Raw genomic sequence first — 20,509 nt, 5'->3', positions numbered from 1 at the left:
TTAAAAGAGGTTTTTATTACACGTTGCAAGAAATGTGACAGGGAACTACCTCCATTCAGTTCACTGTCTAGGGATTTTAATCTTTGATATGTTAACATGATATGTTGACAAGCATTTGTCAGTAAGTACAATCATTGCGGGATCTGTCCAACACTAGGCGCCGTCTGCACTATGGTGTGTCCCCTCTGTGCTTCCATATACAGGAATTGAGCTGACAGCATCCTGCATATCCTTTGGAACGCAGAGCGTACGACATCACTTCTGGTGGAGAGACTCGGCGTCCTCAGTCAGATCCAGTACATCCGAGCGAGCGGTGATTGTGCACATAGTACGGAACTTATGCCCACGGAGGACTTCATGTAACAGCTGGAGGTATTTCCCTTATACCGATGCTGCTTGCAGGTACTGTTTTCATATATTTAACACAGCGGCTGGTTTTCAGGGACATTGCATCCTCCAGCCATCGAGCGCCAGGACCTCCTAGTGTTTATATTGACTCTGAACTGTTTGGGGTTTGAGGACTGAGCCTGAGATTTCTGACCTAGGCTGCTTTTTATCACCAGTGCGCCCACTGGTCTCTTTTATATTAGTACAACTGAATGGGTGACGTTTCTGTGGATTTTGCAATTACTGAGCAACAGACAGCATGGAATGTAGCGTCTGAAGGGTGGTCAGATGTACATGCGTTGGTCACTGCCACCTGCTCAGCCAACCATGTAAACTGGCCTTAAACCTTTAAAGAAAATGAATAGCACTCACCGTAGATTTTCGCTCGCTATTGTGCGGATGTTCTCCTGCAGCACTTGCTGTAATAGGTCATCACACTCAGACTGGCTGAGTTTAGAAAGCAGCTGCTCCCGTTCCTGAATTCTCCTGTTGTAAAATTACATGGTTACATAGTTATTTGGGTTGAGTTCAACCAGAGAACAAAGTACAACACCAGCCTGCTTCCTCACATATCCCTGTTGATCCAGAGGAAGGTGAAAAACCTTTACAATGCATGGTCCAATTAGCCCCAAAAGGAAACAAATTCCTTCCTGACTCCAGATGGCAATCAGATAAAATCCCTGGATCAACATCATTAGGCATTACCTAGTAATTGTAGCCATGGATGTCTTTCAACGCAAGGAAAGCATCTAAGCCCCCTTCAAATGCAGGTATAGAGTTTGCCATAACTACTTCCTGTGGCAATGCATTCCACATCTTAATCACTCTTACTGTAAGGAACCCTTTCCTAAATAAATGGCTAAAAAGTTTTTCCTCCATGCGCAGATCATGTCCTCTAGTCCTTTGAGAAGGCCTAGGGACAAAAAACTCATCCGCCAAGCTTTTATATTGCCCTCTGATGTATTTATACATGTTAATTAGATCCCCTCTGAGGCGTCTTTTATCTAGACTAAATAAACCCAGTTTATCTAACCTTTCTTGGTAAGTGAGACCTTCCATCCCACGTATTGTTGCTCGTGTCTGCACCTGTTCTAAAACTGCAATATCTAGTTAAACAGGGGCAATATTATGCTAGCATCTTGAGTTTTTATTTCCCTTTTAATGAATCCCAAAATTTTGTTAGCTTTAGCTGCAGCGGCTTGGCATAGAGTACGATTATTTAACTTGTTGTCAATGAGTAATCCTAAGTCCTTCTCCAGGTTTTATGTCCCCAACTGTATCCCATTTATTTTGTATGGTGCTAGACCATTGGTATGACCAAAATGCATGACTTTACATTTTTCAACATTGAATTTCATCTGCCATTTATGTTCCCATATAGCCATCCTATCCAGATCCTGTTGCAATATGTATCTTCCTGAGAGTTGATGATTCTGCACAATTTTGTATCATCTGCAAAAATAGCAACACTACTGCATCTACTAGGTCATTAATAAATAAATTGAAGAGCACTGGACCCAGTACAGACCCCTGTGGGACCCCACTGCTAACAGTCACCCATTTTGAGTACGATTCATTGACCACAACTCTTTGTTTTCTGTCCATTAGCCAGTTCCCTATCCATGCACACAGACTCTTCCCCAGTCCTTGCATCCTCAACTTTTGCACCAGACTTTTGTGTCGAAGGCCTTTGCAAAGTCCAAGTGTATCACATCTACAGCATTCCCAATATCCACATTAGTGTTCACTACCTTATAAATGTAACATTACAGACAAGAAACTTTATATAAAAATGCAAAGCAAGGACAAAAGACAAATGGTAATGTTCAAAGTCATCAGCTACAGCATCCATGTTCTTCACAGAAGATGATTGATAGGAAGCAGTGGGTTTATGTGAATCAATAAACGTACCTTTCCCATTACTTATGGTTTGTTCTTCTGAGAAAGTAAGAAGTTACACTTCTCACCAACGTTATCGCAGTTAGCTTACTATATTTTCTGCCGTATAAGACGCACTTTTTCTCCACCAAAAATGGGGAGAAATAGTCCCTGCATCTTATATGGCGAATGCAGGTAACTAACTAACAAACGGCTGCCGATAGGAACCGCCGACCCGTGGCACATCAGGGATTTCATGCATTGTTCCCAGAGTATGGTGCGCTGCCCCCCCCCACATGTTCCTCTGCTCCCATGTGTCTCCCACTCCCCGTGCTTCCTCGGCAGAAGCCTTCAATACAGAGAGCCGTGCGTAACAGAAGAGGTCTGCTGTCGCCGCGGGAGCTGAGGAGGAGGTGAGCCATTACTGCAGCTTCTTCTTCCTTATACAGGAGGGGGGCAGATGCCTGCATGCGGGGGACGGTGCAGCATACACAGAGGGGGTCAGAGGAACATGCAGGGGGCAGTGCAGCATACACAGGGGAGCGCAAGACATGGGGGGGGGGGGTGACAATGGAGACAGAAGGGACACATGAGGGACACACTGGGGAAATATTAGGGAAAGAAGGGGACACACTGGGACAGAAGGGAGTATACGAGGTACACAAGAGGCCAATCATTGGGGGAGAACTTCTGTAAAAACGCTCCTGAAATATGGATGGACCAGGTTTAGTATATTTTTTTGGTTCCATGGTTTTTGTCCTCTAAACCTAGGTGCGTCTTATAATCCGGAGCGTCTTATACAGCAACAAATATGGTATATCTTCAAGGGCGCCTCCACCAGTGTTTGTTAGTCCAATTACAAAACAGGACTGCAGACTCAGGGGACCTTTTCCACTACTTGCTTATCGGGATACTCAAACTCTTATTTTTCTTTAGTTTTACACAGACGGTTGGAGGGTTTTAACAAATCATGTGTCACTGGCTGTGTCCCAAGTGGAACAATTTGTTGATTCTTGCTAAAGTAGGACAGCGAATGAAGGGAACTCTCTCTCAAACCAAAAAAAAAAAAACTGCCAAAAGTTAAGAACGAAGTATGTAATATTAAATCTGCAATCAGCTACGACTGATGTCTATTTTTCTGAGTCCTTTAAAATTTCAGGTGTTTGCGTCATTCCACTGAAATATGGGTCAAGCTATGAACCGTGCAGCATTTTGTATTTCAGCATAACATTTTTTACAGATTGCAGACTAATACATCCTTTTGTCTTTTGTTATGAATATGAGGGGTGGTGGAGTCTTTTTTTTTATACTCCGTTCCCCAAAAAAGTTCCCTTTGTCTTATTTTGTCTTATCGAGATTTCCTTTTTTCCTGTTTGGACAGACAGTAAACCTGCGTAGATACTTGCAAGATTTGCTGCCTAAAACAAATCTTTACAGATCGTTTCAGGAAGCAGGTTTGGAATGATTACTGTACAGATGCGCTTTTCAGCTTCTGGATGAACAGTAAGTACTGCAACATATGGAGGGGGGGGATGAAGAGGGTAAAATAGGGTAAAAAACAAACCTGGAACAGATCGAGCTGGTTGGATTGCTACAGGGTGGGCCAGTGATGTAGAGGGTCATGTATACACATATTAAGTTGGGTGCTGAAAACATACTATAGGTTATGGTGCCTTTGGTTCTGTTTACACTACATGTCTAGTAAACATGGAAAAATATAGGCGTATTTACAATTTGTTAACCTTTTCCAGGCCTTGGGAAATGAAATGTACGCCCTGTCCGGGTGCTGCTATACCTGCCAGGGCGTAGATTTCAATCAGCCATGCTGCACAGTCTTGTTACTCTCGCCGTTAGGGCTGCTGTTCTGTCACTGCACCCGCTTGCTCTGCTGTCATGCCGATAGCAGAGATTTCGTATCTTGGTGAGAAGCAGATTTCATTGGCTCCTGACCTCATGAGTACTGCGAGCCAATCACGGTAAGCACATGTCTAAACAGGGAAAGCTTTAGTTCTTAAAATGAACCTCCAGACTAAAAATCTACTCAGCAGCACCTAAAAGGCTTGGTGTTTCATTAACAGTTTCACAGCATCAGAATTTTGTTTTTCTTATCCAAGCCTAATTTTTGGCTGCATAGGGCTAAGCTCCGCCCCATCAAAGAAAACTGCCGGGGCATTTTTCTCCTGATACTGTGCAAAGCATGATGGGATTTCTGATATTGTTATTCTCTTTGCCTAGCAACTGGGAGGAGTAATCAGGACACAGGACAGTTGGAACTGTGTCTCATGCTCCCTGTCACCTCCTTTCAACCAAAAAGATGGCTGCCCTCAAGAAATCAAACATTTGCCTGTTATTTTAAAACAGGGTGGGTAAGAGATTATATTATCTATCTATTTTGATTAACATAACTACTGTAACTTAAAGGAATACTATTGATGTATGCATTTATTTTTAAATGCTGTATGTTGTAGCACACATTAGGACAAGTACTAGGAGCAATTTGATTCCTCACACAGCTGTTCCTCTCAGCTGTAAAATCCTCCGTCAGTTTTGGCGTCAGTGTTGGATACAAATGTATCTAAATACTGACGGCTCCCAGAGGGCTAAGACCATGTCTGCACAGGGGAGTTGCTATCAGCTCCTCAGTTTATAGTTTAATTATCACCTTGCTGAAAGAATCTTATTGATATGGTGGTAAGGGGTTAAAGATTCTAGCAATGTGTGTTTATTATCTTTGCTTCTCTTGACTGATAAAGATACTAATAATGCTAATTGTAGACAGTGGTCTGCCCCTCTCAGCAGCTTGTAAAGTGGATGCAGCCTGGAGTGAATCACCTCAAGCAGGCAGCCTGTCTGAGGGTAAACACAGACTCCTGGTATAGCTAGTTATATACCAACAATATTCCAGCTCATTTAGTTACCTGTTACCACCTCAGATCAGCCTATTTCTCCTCATGTCTGCTGCATGCTGTGAGTGACACAGTGAAATATATTTGTGAGCTGTGTGACAGAGTAACCAAGCAGCTCAGGGTGACCCAAACTACTATGAGCTGTGTGAGAAATGAATTTTTAAGCAGGGATAGCGAGAGAGAGACCTGGGTGATTGAATAAAGTGCCCCTAGCACTAGTGGTAATGTGTACACTAATATAGAGTATTAAAAAAAAAGTCGTTTCAATCGATAGTATTCCTTTAATGACAGTATGTTTGTTTAGGCTGAAGTTCCTCTTTAAAGTGCCAGAACCTTCTGGCCCTAAAGTTGTTAAAGAGAAACTCCAGTGAAAATAATGTAATAAAAAAAAGTGCTTCATTTTTACAATAATTATGTATATATAATTTAGTCAGTGTTTGCCCATTGTAAAATATTTTAAATCCCTGATTTATATTCTGACATTTATTACATGGTGACATTTTTACTGCTGGCAAGTGAAGTAGCTACTGCTTGGTGACAAGGTTCACAGACAGGAAACTGCCAGAAGTACCTCGGTACTCACAGCTTCTTGTGGGAGGGGTTTCACCACTATCAGTCATACAGCGCCCCCTGATGGTCTGTTTGTGAAAAGGAATAGATTTCTCATGTAAAAGGGGGTATCAGCTACTGATTGGGATAAAGTTCAATTCTTGGTCGGAGTTTCTCTTTAAATTGATTGTGCATATGCAGTATAAGACAGACTGTTTATTAGCACGGGGTCTACACTGAACACAACCAAGACGATATGCCAGCTTAATCCCCCAACCACCAAACTTGCCTGTCTTCTTCTGCCTTTCTTTGTTTCTCTTCCTCCACTCTCCGGGTCTCTGCTTTTAATTCTTCCTTTGAAATAGTATGGAACATATCCGAGGTGACATCAGTGAGAAGCCTATCAGCAACCAAAGAGGATTCTCTGCAAAAGCAGCAACAAAACAAAAATTCTTCATTAGAAATAATACAGATTGATCCATCTACCTGACATCTTTAGTCTCTTCTAACAACCCCTCCTATCAAACAATTTCTAGTTATTCTATTTAAGATCTATTACATTTTCTTGTATGCACCTTTCTGTTCAACTCTTAACCTTTTTCTCTAATAAAGTATTGCTTTGTAATAATATAAAATATAAATTTGCTTTTTATAGTAGAAGATATTTGCAATTATTTAGCTTTATGTGAGCATGAAAGAACTCCCATGATGCACCACTTCTGCTCAGTATGTGAATATGCAAATCATTCCTCTAAGTCTCTGAAAAGTTAAGCATTGATCTAGAACCAGGTTTACAGTGTGCTAATTTTACAGCAGATACATACTAATCCAATATAGCCTTTTAAAAGTAGAAGGCACACAGTGACTCACCTAACAGTGCGTGGTGCCAAGTGCTAATTTTTTGTTTTGACTCTACCACACCCTATTCCTTTCCCCCAAATATCTTATAACCCTTGAGTACATGCTTCCCATTTTGCACCTGTGCCCAAAAGGGCACACTAATACTAGCAGGGTTGTGTAGTCGGTACAAAAATCATCCGACTCCAACTCAAGACTCCTCAGTTTATGAAACTACAGACTGACTCTAGGTACCCAAAATTGCTCTGACTGACTCCTCGACTCCAACTTCGACTCCACAGCCCTGAATGCTAGTTCACACTACAGACAGCAGTGAATATAAGGCTACATTCCACCAATCCCTTACCAGGACAGTCCTTGTTTATGGTGAACAGGATGTGGAAGGGATGCCCTCTCTAGATATCTGCAGGAACTGCGTTTCTGCAGATATCTAGAGAGAGCATCCTTTCCGCATCAATTTTCCCCTAGGCAAGGAAGACAATTGGTGAGAGATTGGTGGAATATGGCCACACCACAGTGTGATTCAGACGGCAAACCATATAAGAAATAGGCAGCTTTTCCCTGACCGACTCGCCTACACGGAAACACTGCAGATTCTGGCCGCATTCGGACCTAGTGAAAAACGGGCCCTTAGCAGTTACAGTAAGAAATCACTATAAAGCTACAGTTTTAGCTGTAAGTTATTGCAAATGATAGGATGTATGCTTGTCTATGGAACAAGATTAGGAAATCATTCTTAAAAGGTGCACTTTGTCCTATAATAACTCTACAAAAGATCAGGGCTCTCCCTTTAGCCAGCTTCCTCTAACTTGCTGTCATGTCTAAGAAGTGAGACATATCTTCCTAACAAGGACATCAGAAATAAAGGTCTGACAGGTTATGAGCTTTACCCACTCCTGACTATTTGAAAGTACTAATGCAAAGTTTTATCCTGGTTTCCCCATTTCTAAAGGAGTATGAAATGTATATTCTAAAGACAACGCTCATAAGCAATCACTGAAAAGTTTCTTACCCAAGTGCAGCAGACACATAAGCGGCTGCTGTTTGGCTGACATCAACACTAAATCCTTTCACTATATCATCCAGAATTTCATCAAGCACAGCAGCAACATCCTGCAACAGAACAAAAGTCATGAGATATTCGGACAAGACTAAATGTTAAGTATTTTATTGTCTCTGTTGCACTAAATACCTCATCAGTAATTGTTGGCTTGGGTGGAGATGGTGGGGCTTCAGGTAGCATAATGGGCTGAAAGACAGACTGAGCAGGGATGGATGAAGAAGGAGGCTCCTGGGAGTCTTGCACAAGTATGATCGTACGTTTGATAGATTTCTCTTCAGACTTTGCCTCGCTGACTTCAGGTCTATCTGCAATAACTGGAACTGAAAAATAATTGGTGCTTTAAAGCGATTGGTGCTTTAAAGTGTACCAGATACGAAGAAAGAAAAAAATTCATTTATACCTAGGGCTTCCTCCAGCCCCCTTACACCTGATCGCGCTCTCATCGCGTTCTTCTGCCACCTGCAGCTTTCACAATCCAGCCCAGTAGATCAGCAAGTCGGGGCCAGTCAGTGCAGGCGCAGTTTGTCCAAGTGCGCTCCCCCGTCTCGTTCCCGTGCCTGGGAGTGTTCTGCGTCTGCACAGTAGTACTGTGTCGGCGCAGGGCGCCCCCGGCCACAGGAGCGCAGTAAGCTCCGGACTTCCGCAGTTACTGGGCCGGTTTGTGGAGGCAACGGAGGACGATGGTGAGGGACTAGTCAGCGTGAAAGGGATTTAAGGAAGCCCCAGGTTTGTATAAAACTTTTTTATTGCTCCATCTCTGGTTTCCTTTAACACTATAATTACTATAAACTGGTTATCCACTATTCACTCGATGGAATAATGGATCATCAGCTATGACTTCCCTCTAGCAAAACAAATTTGTATGAAACCAACTAGAGCATAAAATGCTACTTCTAAAACAGGTGACTAACCTGCTGCTTCTTGCCCGGCTTTCAGTGTTCCTTCGGAAGGGCTAGTCACACCTGTGTATCTGTTCTGTGCATCAAAGCTACAGACCGGCACATGCGCAGAGAATATAGGGAGCAGGGCTCCATTCACTACCTCTCCCACAGAGACTTGACGTTTTTGGCTGATAAACAAGCTCTTTGTTGACTGTAGAGGAACTTCAGGTTCAGCAAAAGCAAGACGATTCAGCTCTACAAGACTTAGGGAAAAAATAAATTGTTATAATAAAATGTGTCTTCTACCACCAGAAAAATAGGATAAAAATATGATTTCGTGACCTACTTACCCATCTGATACATTTAATCCATAGGCAGTGAGAAATGTTGCAGCCTGATCTGCATCTTGGAACATCAATAGCCGCACCATCTCTTCTAGTGGGAATAAGGAAGACCTCTGCGGACTGACTGTATACGCAATATTCAGGGTCCGCAGGGCAGTACGACGTATCTAGAGGAAAACGAAAGCAAAAAGAAGATCTTAACACAATTTGAGCATCTTTTTTTTTTTTTTTTTTTTTTAAAGGATTTAAAACAAACCTCCCCCTAAAGGAGGTTCATAAATGATGTTTGCTTTGTTTGGCAGCGTTAAATTAACTTACCTACTTGGGCTGTTCTGTAGCCCCTGTCTCTACAGAGCTTTCTCTACAGATTCATCTTGCAGGTGCCAATACAGCGGTTCAAAGTGCCCACAAATTTAGCTCGCCCCCGGGCACTAATGTATGCCATGAAATGTGGTGTTTCTGGCCTTTGGTGCATGCTGGGAGATGTAAAGATGTGGAAAACGTTTTCACATAGGTGGTATAGTGAGGTAACAAGGTCTCATTCTCAGAAGCACGTGTTTTTTTTTGGTTTTTTTTTAGCATTATAAAGGTCCAGAAAGTACAGCCCTATAAGTACATGCGAGTCCCACACCGTCCTCCTGCCATAATCATCCCCAGTAACAGGTTCAGTCGCGTCAGTCGGGGTCTTCTTTGCATGCGTGGGATGTCCCCCGACTCAGACTGCCGCGGCTGAACGGCAGACCGCAGGAGGACAGCAAGGGACTCACACATGCTTACGGGGCTGGAGGAAGCCCTGGGTAAGCATGAAATCTTTATTATTTTAGGTCTCTGGTACACTAAGTCTGAAGCAGCCCCTGCACACCAGCGCACTACTTGTCCCAACAGTCACCATTTGAGGTCGCTGTGACGTACAGCTGCAGGCTCTGCAAACAAAAATCCTCTTCATACTTACTGCAAGTAAAAAGAAAAATAGCTGCAGAAACCTCTTCTTAATCAAAAAAGTAATATTAAAGCACTACACCAAATTACCTGATATAATATTGAAATATGTGCAGGAGAGGAGAAGATCGGCACTGCAAAACTCTGTTTATTCCATAGTGAGGCACATTTCATAAGCAATACACATCAAAGTGAAAACAGTGCGACATACCATACCATAACCACCACCACCACTACTACTACTACTACTACTACTACTACTCCTCCTTTGTCCCATACACCTTATGCCATTCCAACACACTGCTGAAATATTTCATTTTCCTGACAATATCAGCAGATTGTTCTCTATGAGTTTACCGATTAAAATAATTTTTGGTGCTGTATAGCTATGCTTCCATCATCTTAGCCATAATTATTTTTATTGAAGAGCTGTAAACAATGTCTCAGCATCATCAGGACCCCTACATACCTGTGTGAAGTAGCCATGTAATATGCAGCTGTTCAGGTAAGTTGTGGAGTGAACCAGCTTGAAGAAGCGGACGTAGTTTGAGCTACTGAATGCAGAAAACACTTGCACAGCAAACTTCACTTCTGCAGAGTTTCGAACAGACTCTCGAAACTGTTGCACCTCCCTAAACAGACAGAAAAAAAATATTTTAGTAACAATCCTACGAGCATGAGAAGCGTGTATTATAAATAATCTATTACCTATCACAACAATTTGCTGGGGGGGGGGGGATGTAAAGGCTACATCGGTCATCCACTATTTTTACTGGATTTTGCAGAAATGTAATTATAAAAAAGTGCACAATTATTTTTTTTTTAGTAAACATGATTCCATGATTGGTCCCATATAGTCAGCTTCCAATCACTCTTCTCCTTTCCTTGGTAGTAGCAACCAGGCCCCAAAAAGGTAACATGGTAACCACAGTACCATGGTTCACATGGTCAATGACCTTGCCCTTGCCAAAACCGACGGTAAATACTCCATCCTGCTCCTCCTGGACCTCTGCTCGGCATTTGACACTGTCGACCACTCCCTCCTCCTTCACTCCCTGCAGTTAACCCTCTGGGCGATACAATTATATCGCCCAGGAGGTGGCGCAGCACTATTTTTTAAAAATTTTTATTTTTTAAATCATGTAGCGAGCCCAGGGCTCGCTACATGATAGCCGCAGCGCAGCGGCATCCCCCCACCCACTCCGATCGCCTTTGGCGATCAGAGTAAGCAGGAAATCCCGTTCAGAACGGGATTTCCTGCTGGGCTTCCCCGGTCGCCATGGCGACGGGGCGAGATGACGTCACCGACGTCTTGGACGTCAGAGGGAGTCCCGATCCACCCCTCAGCGCTGCCTGGCACTGATTGGCCAGGCTGCGCAAGGGGGGGGGGGGGCTGCGCGGCACGGCGACGATCGGAAGTTACACGCAGCTAGCAAAGTGCTAGCTGCGTGTAACAAAAAAAAATTATGCAAATCGGCCCACCAGGGCATGAGAAATCCTCCTGCGCGATATACCCCGAGCTCAGCTCGGGATTATTGCTCAGGAGCTTAATGGGCATTCAGGATCTAGACTTTGCCTGGATCTCCTCCTACCTCTCCAACTGCTCCTTCACAACATTTTTCAATGGCTCCTCATCCACTCTTTGGTAGGTCATTTCCACTACCGCGATTCGCTTTTTACGGGAACGCGAACGCGCGGCGGAGCGATATTTGCCGCAATTTTGCTATGCAGTGCATAGCATAGCAAAATCGCGGCCGTGAACGTCGGGGAATCGCCGGTAATTGCGATTCAGCAATCGCTAGCGTTCAGCGTGAACGCTAGCGACTGCAAGTGGAAAAGGGCCCTTGGTGTTCCTCAAGGTTCCGTCCTAGGACCACTACTGTTCTCACTCTATACTGCCTCAATTGGCAAAATCATCTCCTCCATGGGTTTCAATTACCACCTGTATGCCGATGACACCCAGATATATAACTCCACACCCCAGATCTCTCCTCCTCTACCATAGACAAAGTCTCCACCTGCCTCACATCCATTTCCTCCTGGATGGCCGCCAGGTACCTGAAGCTTAAAGAGAAACTCCAACCAAGAATTGAACTTTATCCCAATCAGTAGCTGATACCCCCTTTTACATGAGAAATAGAATGATTTTCACAAACAGACCATCAGGGGGCGCTGTGTGACTAATTTTGTGCTGAAACCCCTCCCACAAGAGGCTCTGAATACCGCGGTACTCTGGGCAAACTGCCACAATGTAACAATGTTCACAGACAGGAAATGGCTGTTTAAAGCTGTCTGTAACAGCCAGAGCAGCTAGAAACAGCTACATAACTTGCCCACAGTAACAATGTCACCATGTAATACATGTCAGAATGTGAATCTGGGAGAGGAAAGATTTTACAATGAGCAAACACTGACTAAATCATTTATACATAATTATTGTAAAAATGAAGCACTTTTTTTTATTAAATTATTTTCACTGGAGTTCCTCTTTAATTTGGACAAGACTGAGCTTCTAATATTCCCACCCCGCACAGCTGCACCCCTCCCAGATCTGCACATCACTATCGAAAATACTACCATCCGCCCTACCTCCCAAGCCCGCTGTCTAGGCATTACCCTGGACTCTGAACTTTCCTTTACACCCCACATCTCCAAGGTATTGCCAGATCCTGCAACTTCCACCTCCGCAAAATCTCCAGGATCCGCTCCTACCTGTCCCTTGACACCACTAAACTTCTCATCCACGCCCTTGTCATCTCCCGCCTAGACTACTGCAATTCTCTTTTGTCTGGCCTCCCCTCTAACCATAATGCCCCACTTCAATTAGTAATAAATGCGGCAGCCAGACTGATACATTCTTCTCAGCGCAGCGCCTCTACAACTCCGCTCTGTAAAGCCCTACACTGGCTCCCCATCAGCTTTAGGATCAATTTCAAAATCCTGTGCTTGGCCTACAAATCAGTGCACAATACCTGCCTGACCTATATCTCTGATCTGGTCCACATGCGCATACCAGCCCGCCCCCTCCGATCCTCCAATGACCTTCGCCTAGTCGCACCACGCATATCTCAGTCACATGCACGATTGCAGGACTTCACCAGGGCTGCCCCTACTCTCTGGAACTCGCTCCCACCAGCCATCAGACTCGCCCCCACCAAACAAGCTCTCAAGACTCACCTTTTCATGCTCGCATACCCCCCTACACCAGCACCATAATATGTTCTGTTAGACACCCTCTCAAAAGATGCACCTATTGTCTCCACCCCCACCCTTTAGATTGTAAGCCTCTGGCAGGGCCCTCCTCCCTAGTGTTTCCAGCTTGATTATGCAATCTTACTGACAATCACCCCTCTCGTGGACTAGAATAGTCTCTATGTTCACCTATGACACTGTATTGTTATCAAATCATTTGCATGATCTTGTTTTATTGCGAGTTTCCTGTATGTTCTACCTTGTATGTTAACCCATTTATCTATTGTGCAGCGCTGTGTAATATGTTGGCGCTTTATAAATACAATAAATAATAATAATCATGGGGAGACTAGTCCAACCAAAATTCTCCTCCACATGTGCCAAAACAGACTGTCACTCATAAGGAAAGCATAGCTGTGGTTGGTATGGCAGCTAGGCCATGGTCTATGATGTGGATTGCATCTGTGTGGGTTCCAGAAGACACAAAAGGGATGGGGCTGGAATAAAACATCAATTGTAATTTAACAAATAAGTAAATCAAATAAATATTCACCTGAGGATATCTCCCTTGTTCAGATTGAGAAGAACACTGTAACCCCTGAACTCTGACTCACAAGGGCAGGTCTCCCCACGATTCTCCAGGTCCTGGTACATTTCCTTGAGACTCTGTAAGCATTTTGTTAAGTTTTCATTGTTGATCTTTGGATCAAATAAGGACAAGGACTCTTCACAGAGCTCATAAGCACAATGGATGTGAAACCGCATGCACTTCTCCATTAACGATGCAGTCACAGGATCACACAAGTGCTGCTGTGTTATGTCCTAAAAGAAAACATGTAATCTATGTCACAAATCAAAATTATTTTGTACTGCTTTCCCACGTTCTTCACCTTTGCCTCCAAACATCACCCCTAATACACCTTAAAAAATAATTTTTAATTGGACCTGAGGTCAAATATAAGGCATTCATCTATAGCCATGGCACAGAGCAACACTTATGAACTGTGCAATAGATTATATTTTAAAAATTAGCCTTTAATATTTTACTTGAAAACCTATTCCATAAATGATTCCTGGTTCACAGTCTTTGCTACTGTTGCATTCAGGGACTGTAACAAAATACATTTTCAGGCAATACTGTACTCTTCCCATTCTAATTTGGTATATCGTTACAGTATTTAGCTCTGTACTTTTCTGTACTGCCCATATTCAGTTTCATTCATAAAGTAGCAGTAAGGCATTTATAAGTTGACTGATCCTTCTATCCTCTGCCTTTCATTTTTTTAAAGTGTATATGTCGAACATTAGCCCGTACGCCAAATCTGGCCCCCAAATTTGGCCCTCAAGTTGTTTTCCCAGTTTGGATTATGTTTGCCCCACTGTAGATCATCAGGGAATCTATACTGGAAATTAAGCTCTAGACCAACAAGGAGTCCATATGGAGGAGGGAGGGGGACGGCTCTAGACACCAGGGAAATGTATGGGGAATGGAGGGGGCACAAGATACCAGGGAACTTTATAAGGGAGGGAGTTGGCCACTAGGCATTGAGGTTGACTCGTGACTTGGCCCCAGTGTTCTATTTTGGCCCACTTTGTATTTGAGTTTGACACCCGGTTTTAAATGTTTTTGCAGACATTTTAAAACGATCTGCTGTGCAGGGAAAATGATTGTATACAGCCGCAGGTGTCGGTTCACAGTGACATATGCTACTGGGGCAAAATAGGAGAGATACACTTCCCAGTCAGAACCCACACAAAATGTATAACTGTCACAATTTATCTATATATAAAGTAAATAATACATTGGTTCACTTTCAGCAAGTTGTTACCTTTCGTATGCCCCGTGTTCGGTTCCACACAAAGTCATACCAATCACGATAATTATTCTCCCCGTGATCCATTATGTAAGTCACCAGATAATCCATAGTCATACACAGCACAGGTAGGGGGCGTAATTCATGGGGAAGTGGCTCCTCTTGATCAGCTGACGAACGACTATATTCTTTAATGGCAGCAGCATGGTCAATCTTAAAAATAAATAAATCAGAATAATTTATTTCGCCAAGCATGAGGGGACATGCCCGGAATTGTTTTTGGCACAATACAATACAATGACTCAGGAAGAGTGCATGGAAGGAGAAAGAAGTAAAGAGAAAGAGAGAGTGCATAGAAGGAGGCACAACAGATATCAGATTAACACAACATTGTAAAAAAACCATCACAATCCTAGTGTGTCCCTACGGTGTCGATAGTCAGTTAGTCTTGTGGGCTGGTCGGCTGTTCGGCCGTAGCGCCGCCGGCCTCGCCGCTCGTTGAGGCTCACTTTGATGGTAGAACGTGGAGGGAGTTTAGGAGGTTGACTGCCGAGCAGGGCCGGAGCTACCATAGAAAAAAATAGGCAATTGCCCCAGGGCCCCAGAGGCTGTAGGGGCCCCCAAGGTGTCCTTCCCCATCTTAACTGTTGCTCCCCAGGGACTCTGCAGAGTCAGTTAAGTTGGGAGGTGATTGGGAGAGGGTCAGCAGTCAGCTCAGGGGCCCAGGAGGGAAATTTGGCTGTAACAAAGAGCCTCTAATGACGTTTTTTGGTCAGGGGTTGTCTGTTGGGGGCCCCCAGGCTAATTTTGCCCTAGGGCCCAACTGTTACTTGAACCGGCCCTGCTGCCGAGGGGAAGAACGAGTTCCTATGTCTCGTGGTTTTAGTGGAGATGGCTCGTAGCCTCCGTCCCAAGGGCAGAATGCTGAAGTAGCGGTGGCCAGGGTGTGAGGAGTAATTTGCAATCCTCAATGCCCTGGTTTTTAGTCTTTTGCTGTGTAGTAGGGCAAGTGAGGGGAGGGGGCACCCAATAATCCTCTCTCCGCTGACCTGATGACCCTCTGTAGTTTGTCCCTATCATTGACAGTGGCGCAAGCATACCACACCAAGATGGAAGAGCAGAGAATCGACTCAATGGTGGCAGAGTAAAAGTTGGTTAGAATTTCTTGAGTCATGCCGAACTTTCTCAGCTGGCGGAGGAAGAAGATTCTCTGATGTGCTTTACGTTGGGTGGCAGTGATGTTGGGCTTCCAGCTGAGGCCATTGGAGATGGTAGTACCTAGAAGCCGGGCGCAGGGCACTCTGGTTACCTCCTTGCCGCCAATGTAAATTGGCGGCAAGGAATGTAAATAAGAATGTAAATAAAACAGAGAGAATCAGCACCTAAGGCTTTGCAAAATCACAAAGTAGTACTAGTAAGTGATGAAGTGATATAATTTGCATCAGCCTGGGCAAGAGAACAGCATACAACATGAACCGCTGTTTCACATACAAATGTTTTTACAAAGGATACAGGATTAACAGATACTGTATTACATTAAAGAGAAGGAGGATTAAAGTTGAAGAACACCTCAGGATTTATACTTACTTGGGGCTTCCTCCAGCTACTTGTAGTCTGTCTGGTCCCTCAGATTCAATCCGGTCCCCTCTGGTCTCCCCCAGTCTGGCCCAATAAGTTTCCTGACTGCCCCAGTTGTGAGCAACTGCACATGCCCGGTCCTGGACGCACACCCCCCCCCCCCCATACCGGTCAGGCTTTCATTTCCAGGAGCATTCTGTGCATGCGCATTTCACCAAGACTGTAACTAGACAGCCCCCCGGGAGCATAAGGTCTTAATCTCCCCACCTGGATTTACAGTGGTTGCCTAGAGGGTAACCCCGTTTTGAGATTATTATTTTACTTAACTTCATTGTCCATCTTAATCCAGTACTTACTACACTATATTGGGCTCTCGGTGTCTCATCCTTCTATAATATACTTTGTTAGCAGCCACAACTAGAAGTGCATGTGCAGTGTATGCACAGCATTTCAGTTTCTCTCTGTTCACGCTCCAGATCGCAGGAGAACAGGGAGCGCAGACAGAGAGGTGGAACCACTAGTTCAAAGGTCACAGACTAAATCTAGTCGCGGAAACTACTGGAGTAATTTTCAGGCATACAGAGCCTCTTGGCAGAGAACAGACATATACCGCAAGTGTCTGCGAACATGCCCACACCTCTATGTGGGCTCAGTAAGTGAAGACAAAAAAAAACAAAAAACGTAATTAACCGTAGCCGAAAAAAAAACCAAACATAAAAAAAAACTATAAACCTAATAAATTTGCGGACTTCACAAATTAAATACTATACATACAAACTGTCCTCTCTGCTAGAAGATAATTTATTCTTTCCAGCCAGTTGTATGATTGAGACAGCCTTGCAACAGAGCACAGTCAGTATAATCAGCTCCATTCCCTCGAATTACTGTATTCCACAGCAGAGCAACCCAACAGCCTGCCAGCCTGAAAAATGCAAGTTACCAGCTTAGCTGATAATGGCCATCACTATTCTGAACATCACGCTTGTAATCAAGTACAGTTTAGATGATGAAAGCAAATCTCAGGCTGATGGATAAGCAAGACACACAACTGATTTATATTATTTTTATATCTAGTACACATGAACCAATTTTCTGTCAGATTGAAACAATTTCCGACATGTCCATTCTTTCAGATCAATACTGCAGAAAATCGATCCCGTTCTTGATCAAGAGAAGATCAGACATGTCGGAAATGATGGATTCGATCTGTCGGGAAATTGCTTTGTGTGTACCAGGCATAACACTGAATGTACAATTTTAAACAATACCTTGTCTGTTCCTGGAAGCAGCTCATAAATACTAAGCTGGTTGCGAGTATCCCTCATATACCTCTCTTTTTCAGGGCACATATCAGTGCATGTTCCAGCAAACGGTTTAGCTTGATCCAGCTCTGTCCGCTTTACTCGAGCTTCAGGAGGGAAAAAAAAAAAAAAAAAAAGAGAGAATGGTTGGCAAACAGTGGACAGTTAAATTTCTCATTATTTGATTATAAATTATGACTTCAAAGTTAAAATACATAACATGGGACACGCAGAAAAAAAAAGCTGTTTTTTTTTTAAGAAAAAAAAAAAGTTTGGCATTCTCCTGTTTGCATCCTGTAGATGTTTTATAAATAGTGGCACAAGCATCTCCAGCCACCCCATTGAGACTGAGGTTAGAATAAAGGCTGCTTCACACTGCAAGAGCTTTTTTTAAGTGCTTGTGATTCTAAAAGCTCTTGCTAAGGTAATGCTGTGAGTTTGTTCTCACTTGGGCGCTGTGATTTTATCAAAACCACCCACAGCGTTGCATTATCAAGAGCTTTTCAAATCACTAGAGCTAGAAAAGCGCTCGCAGTGTGAAGCAGCCCTAAGTGAGATTGCATGGAGACTGCTACAAACATACGTCAGAGTTCTCCCAAAATGTATTATCTTTAGGGACGTGGGCTTAAAGGGAACCTAAACAGAGGGATATGGATGTTTCCTTTTAAACAATACCAGTTGCCTGGCAGCCCTTCTGATCTCTTTAGCTGCAGTAGTGGCTGAATCACACACCTGAAACAAGCATGCAGCTAATCCAGTCTGACTTTAGTCAGAGCACCTGATCCGCATGTTGTTGAGGGGCTGTGGCTAAAAGTATTAGAGACACAGGATCAGCAGGAGAGTCAGGCAACTGGTATTATTTTTAAAGGAAAATTCCATATCCTTCTCAGTTTAGGTTCCCTTTAAATGGCCTGGCCCTCAACTGCCAATATTTCCTGTCAGTATAAATTATAGTAAAAATGATATATTTTTGCAAATTGGTCATCCACATGAGCATTTCAAGGCATTGTGGGTACAGTAATGCATCCTCTAGAAACCCAGGTGGGTATGATAGACTTTATCAGGATCTTTAATTGCATCTCAGCTCCTTCCTTGATGATGGCACTCTTGTGCCTGTCCTGTTAATAAAAATGCCTTTTGAATAAGGGCAGCACTGTGGTGTAGTGGTTAGCACTCTTGCCTTGCAGCGCTGGGTCCCCGGTTCGAATCAGTCAAGTCAACATTTGCAAGGATGTATGCAAGTATGTTCTCCCTGTGCCTGTGTGGGTTTCCTCCGTGTATTCCTGTTTCCTCCCACATCCCAAAAACATACAGATACGTTAATTGGCTTCCCCCTAAAATTGGCCCTAGACTATGATACATATAGGGACTAGATTGTGAGCCCCTCTGAGGAACAGTTAGTGACAAGACAATACACTCTGTACAGCGCTGCGTAGTATGTCTGTATTCCTTTTTACAAACGAATCATCAGGGGGCTGTGTATGGCTGATATTGTGGTGAAACCCCTCCCACAGGAAACTGTGAGGACCCTGGTCCTGGCAGTTTCCTGTCTGTGAACCTCATTGCATTGTGGGACATAGCGGTTTACAACTGACAAGAAAGCAAGCAGCATCTCCTTTCACTGACATCACCTGCCAGCAGTAAAAATGTTACCATGTGATAAATGTCAGAATGTAAATAAGGGAGAGGAAAGATTTTACAATGGGCAAACACTGACTAAATCATTTATACATAATTATTGTAAAAATGAAACACCTTTTCTTACATTATTTTCACTGGAGTTCCTCTTTAAATAAATAAATATAATAATAATAATAATAAGCCCATTTGAATTTCCCACTACAGCCAACATGACCAGCTGGGTAAGCCTACTCCAAACTCTGGCCAAGTCTATAAAGAGCCATAGAACATAAAGTTAGTAGAACGTCAAAGATGTCCAGCAAAATACACATTATTAGGTTGTTTGGATGAACATACTACCTAACTGTATTGTTTGGAGGTACATGTTGAATTGTTTGGAGGTGCCTAATTATGTTGAGTTGGGTTTTGTCACGTTATGACAGGGGACATGTGTCATGGTAGTATATTGAAAATGATCTTACATGGCTTTGTACTATTTTGTTGTAGCAGATGGTCATTATAGCAGTGTAGAAAATGTTTTGGGGTGTATGCAATGGGTATCTTATGTTTTCTGAATATAAAGTGGAAAGGTGCGAGTATATTTAATAGGGGTGTACTGGGATGTCCACTCAATCTGTAATGCTTTAACAAAATAGGCCCAAGTTTATTTTTGTTTGCGCCTGTTGACTCATTAGTGCTGCTGCATGAGACTCCTATATTGTTGTGAACAGGTATGCTGCCATATACTTTCTACTGAGACTAATGCAGAGTTTAGGAGTGTGAGAGTATGCGAGTAGTAGCAAAAGAGTTTCTGTACCGTGTTAGCCAAACAAATTATGTAGGTAGAAAAAACAAAGTTTTGTAAAAGTAATACCTTTTGTAACCGGCATATGTTCTTGTCTGGTCTGTAAGGTTGCTTGAGATAAGTCGTTTAAAACCATTTTGCTTTTCATCAATTTTACTTCCTCACTTAGTGCAGTGTGAGCGTCCACAAATCCGTAAAGGTACAGAAAGCGGTGAGCCATTCTACATTCCACTTGTGAGATACTGTTGTTAAGTGAGGTTGTCATTGCTCAGATGTCTGCCTGAATAGATCCACTGAGAGTGCGCATTATGTCCCTAATAAATGCTTGGGTGACTGGCTGGGCAGTTATAGGGAACGTGGTTAGGGAGTGGGCCCAAGCTTCCTGTGCGACTCC

The 20,509-nt window shown here is 43.3% G+C and overlaps 1 protein-coding gene across 2 annotated transcripts in view; it reads right to left on the bottom strand.

Annotated features, from left to right (window-relative positions):
* MCM3AP (minichromosome maintenance complex component 3 associated protein) overlaps positions 1-20,509 on the bottom strand; it is a 121,697-nt gene that overhangs the window by 45,928 nt on the left and 55,260 nt on the right. For both annotated transcript variants that reach the window (XM_068234115.1, XM_068234116.1), the window contains exons 7-16: positions 17,658-17,797; positions 14,827-15,024; positions 13,551-13,819; positions 10,275-10,437; positions 8,873-9,033; positions 8,553-8,785; positions 7,771-7,961; positions 7,591-7,691; positions 6,010-6,144; positions 760-873 (exon numbers count right to left, since the gene is read on the bottom strand). In XM_068234115.1, coding sequence (XP_068090216.1) covers positions 760-873; positions 6,010-6,144; positions 7,591-7,691; positions 7,771-7,961; positions 8,553-8,785; positions 8,873-9,033; positions 10,275-10,437; positions 13,551-13,819; positions 14,827-15,024; positions 17,658-17,797 — 1,705 coding nt within the window. The remainder of the gene's footprint in view (positions 1-759; positions 874-6,009; positions 6,145-7,590; positions 7,692-7,770; positions 7,962-8,552; positions 8,786-8,872; positions 9,034-10,274; positions 10,438-13,550; positions 13,820-14,826; positions 15,025-17,657; positions 17,798-20,509) is intronic.

The sequence above is a fragment of the Hyperolius riggenbachi genome, chromosome 1, assembly GCF_040937935.1.
Source record: "Hyperolius riggenbachi isolate aHypRig1 chromosome 1, aHypRig1.pri, whole genome shotgun sequence".
Taxonomy (NCBI): Eukaryota; Metazoa; Chordata; class Amphibia; order Anura; family Hyperoliidae; genus Hyperolius; species Hyperolius riggenbachi.
This window is presented reverse-complemented; position numbering and strand designations above follow the sequence as displayed.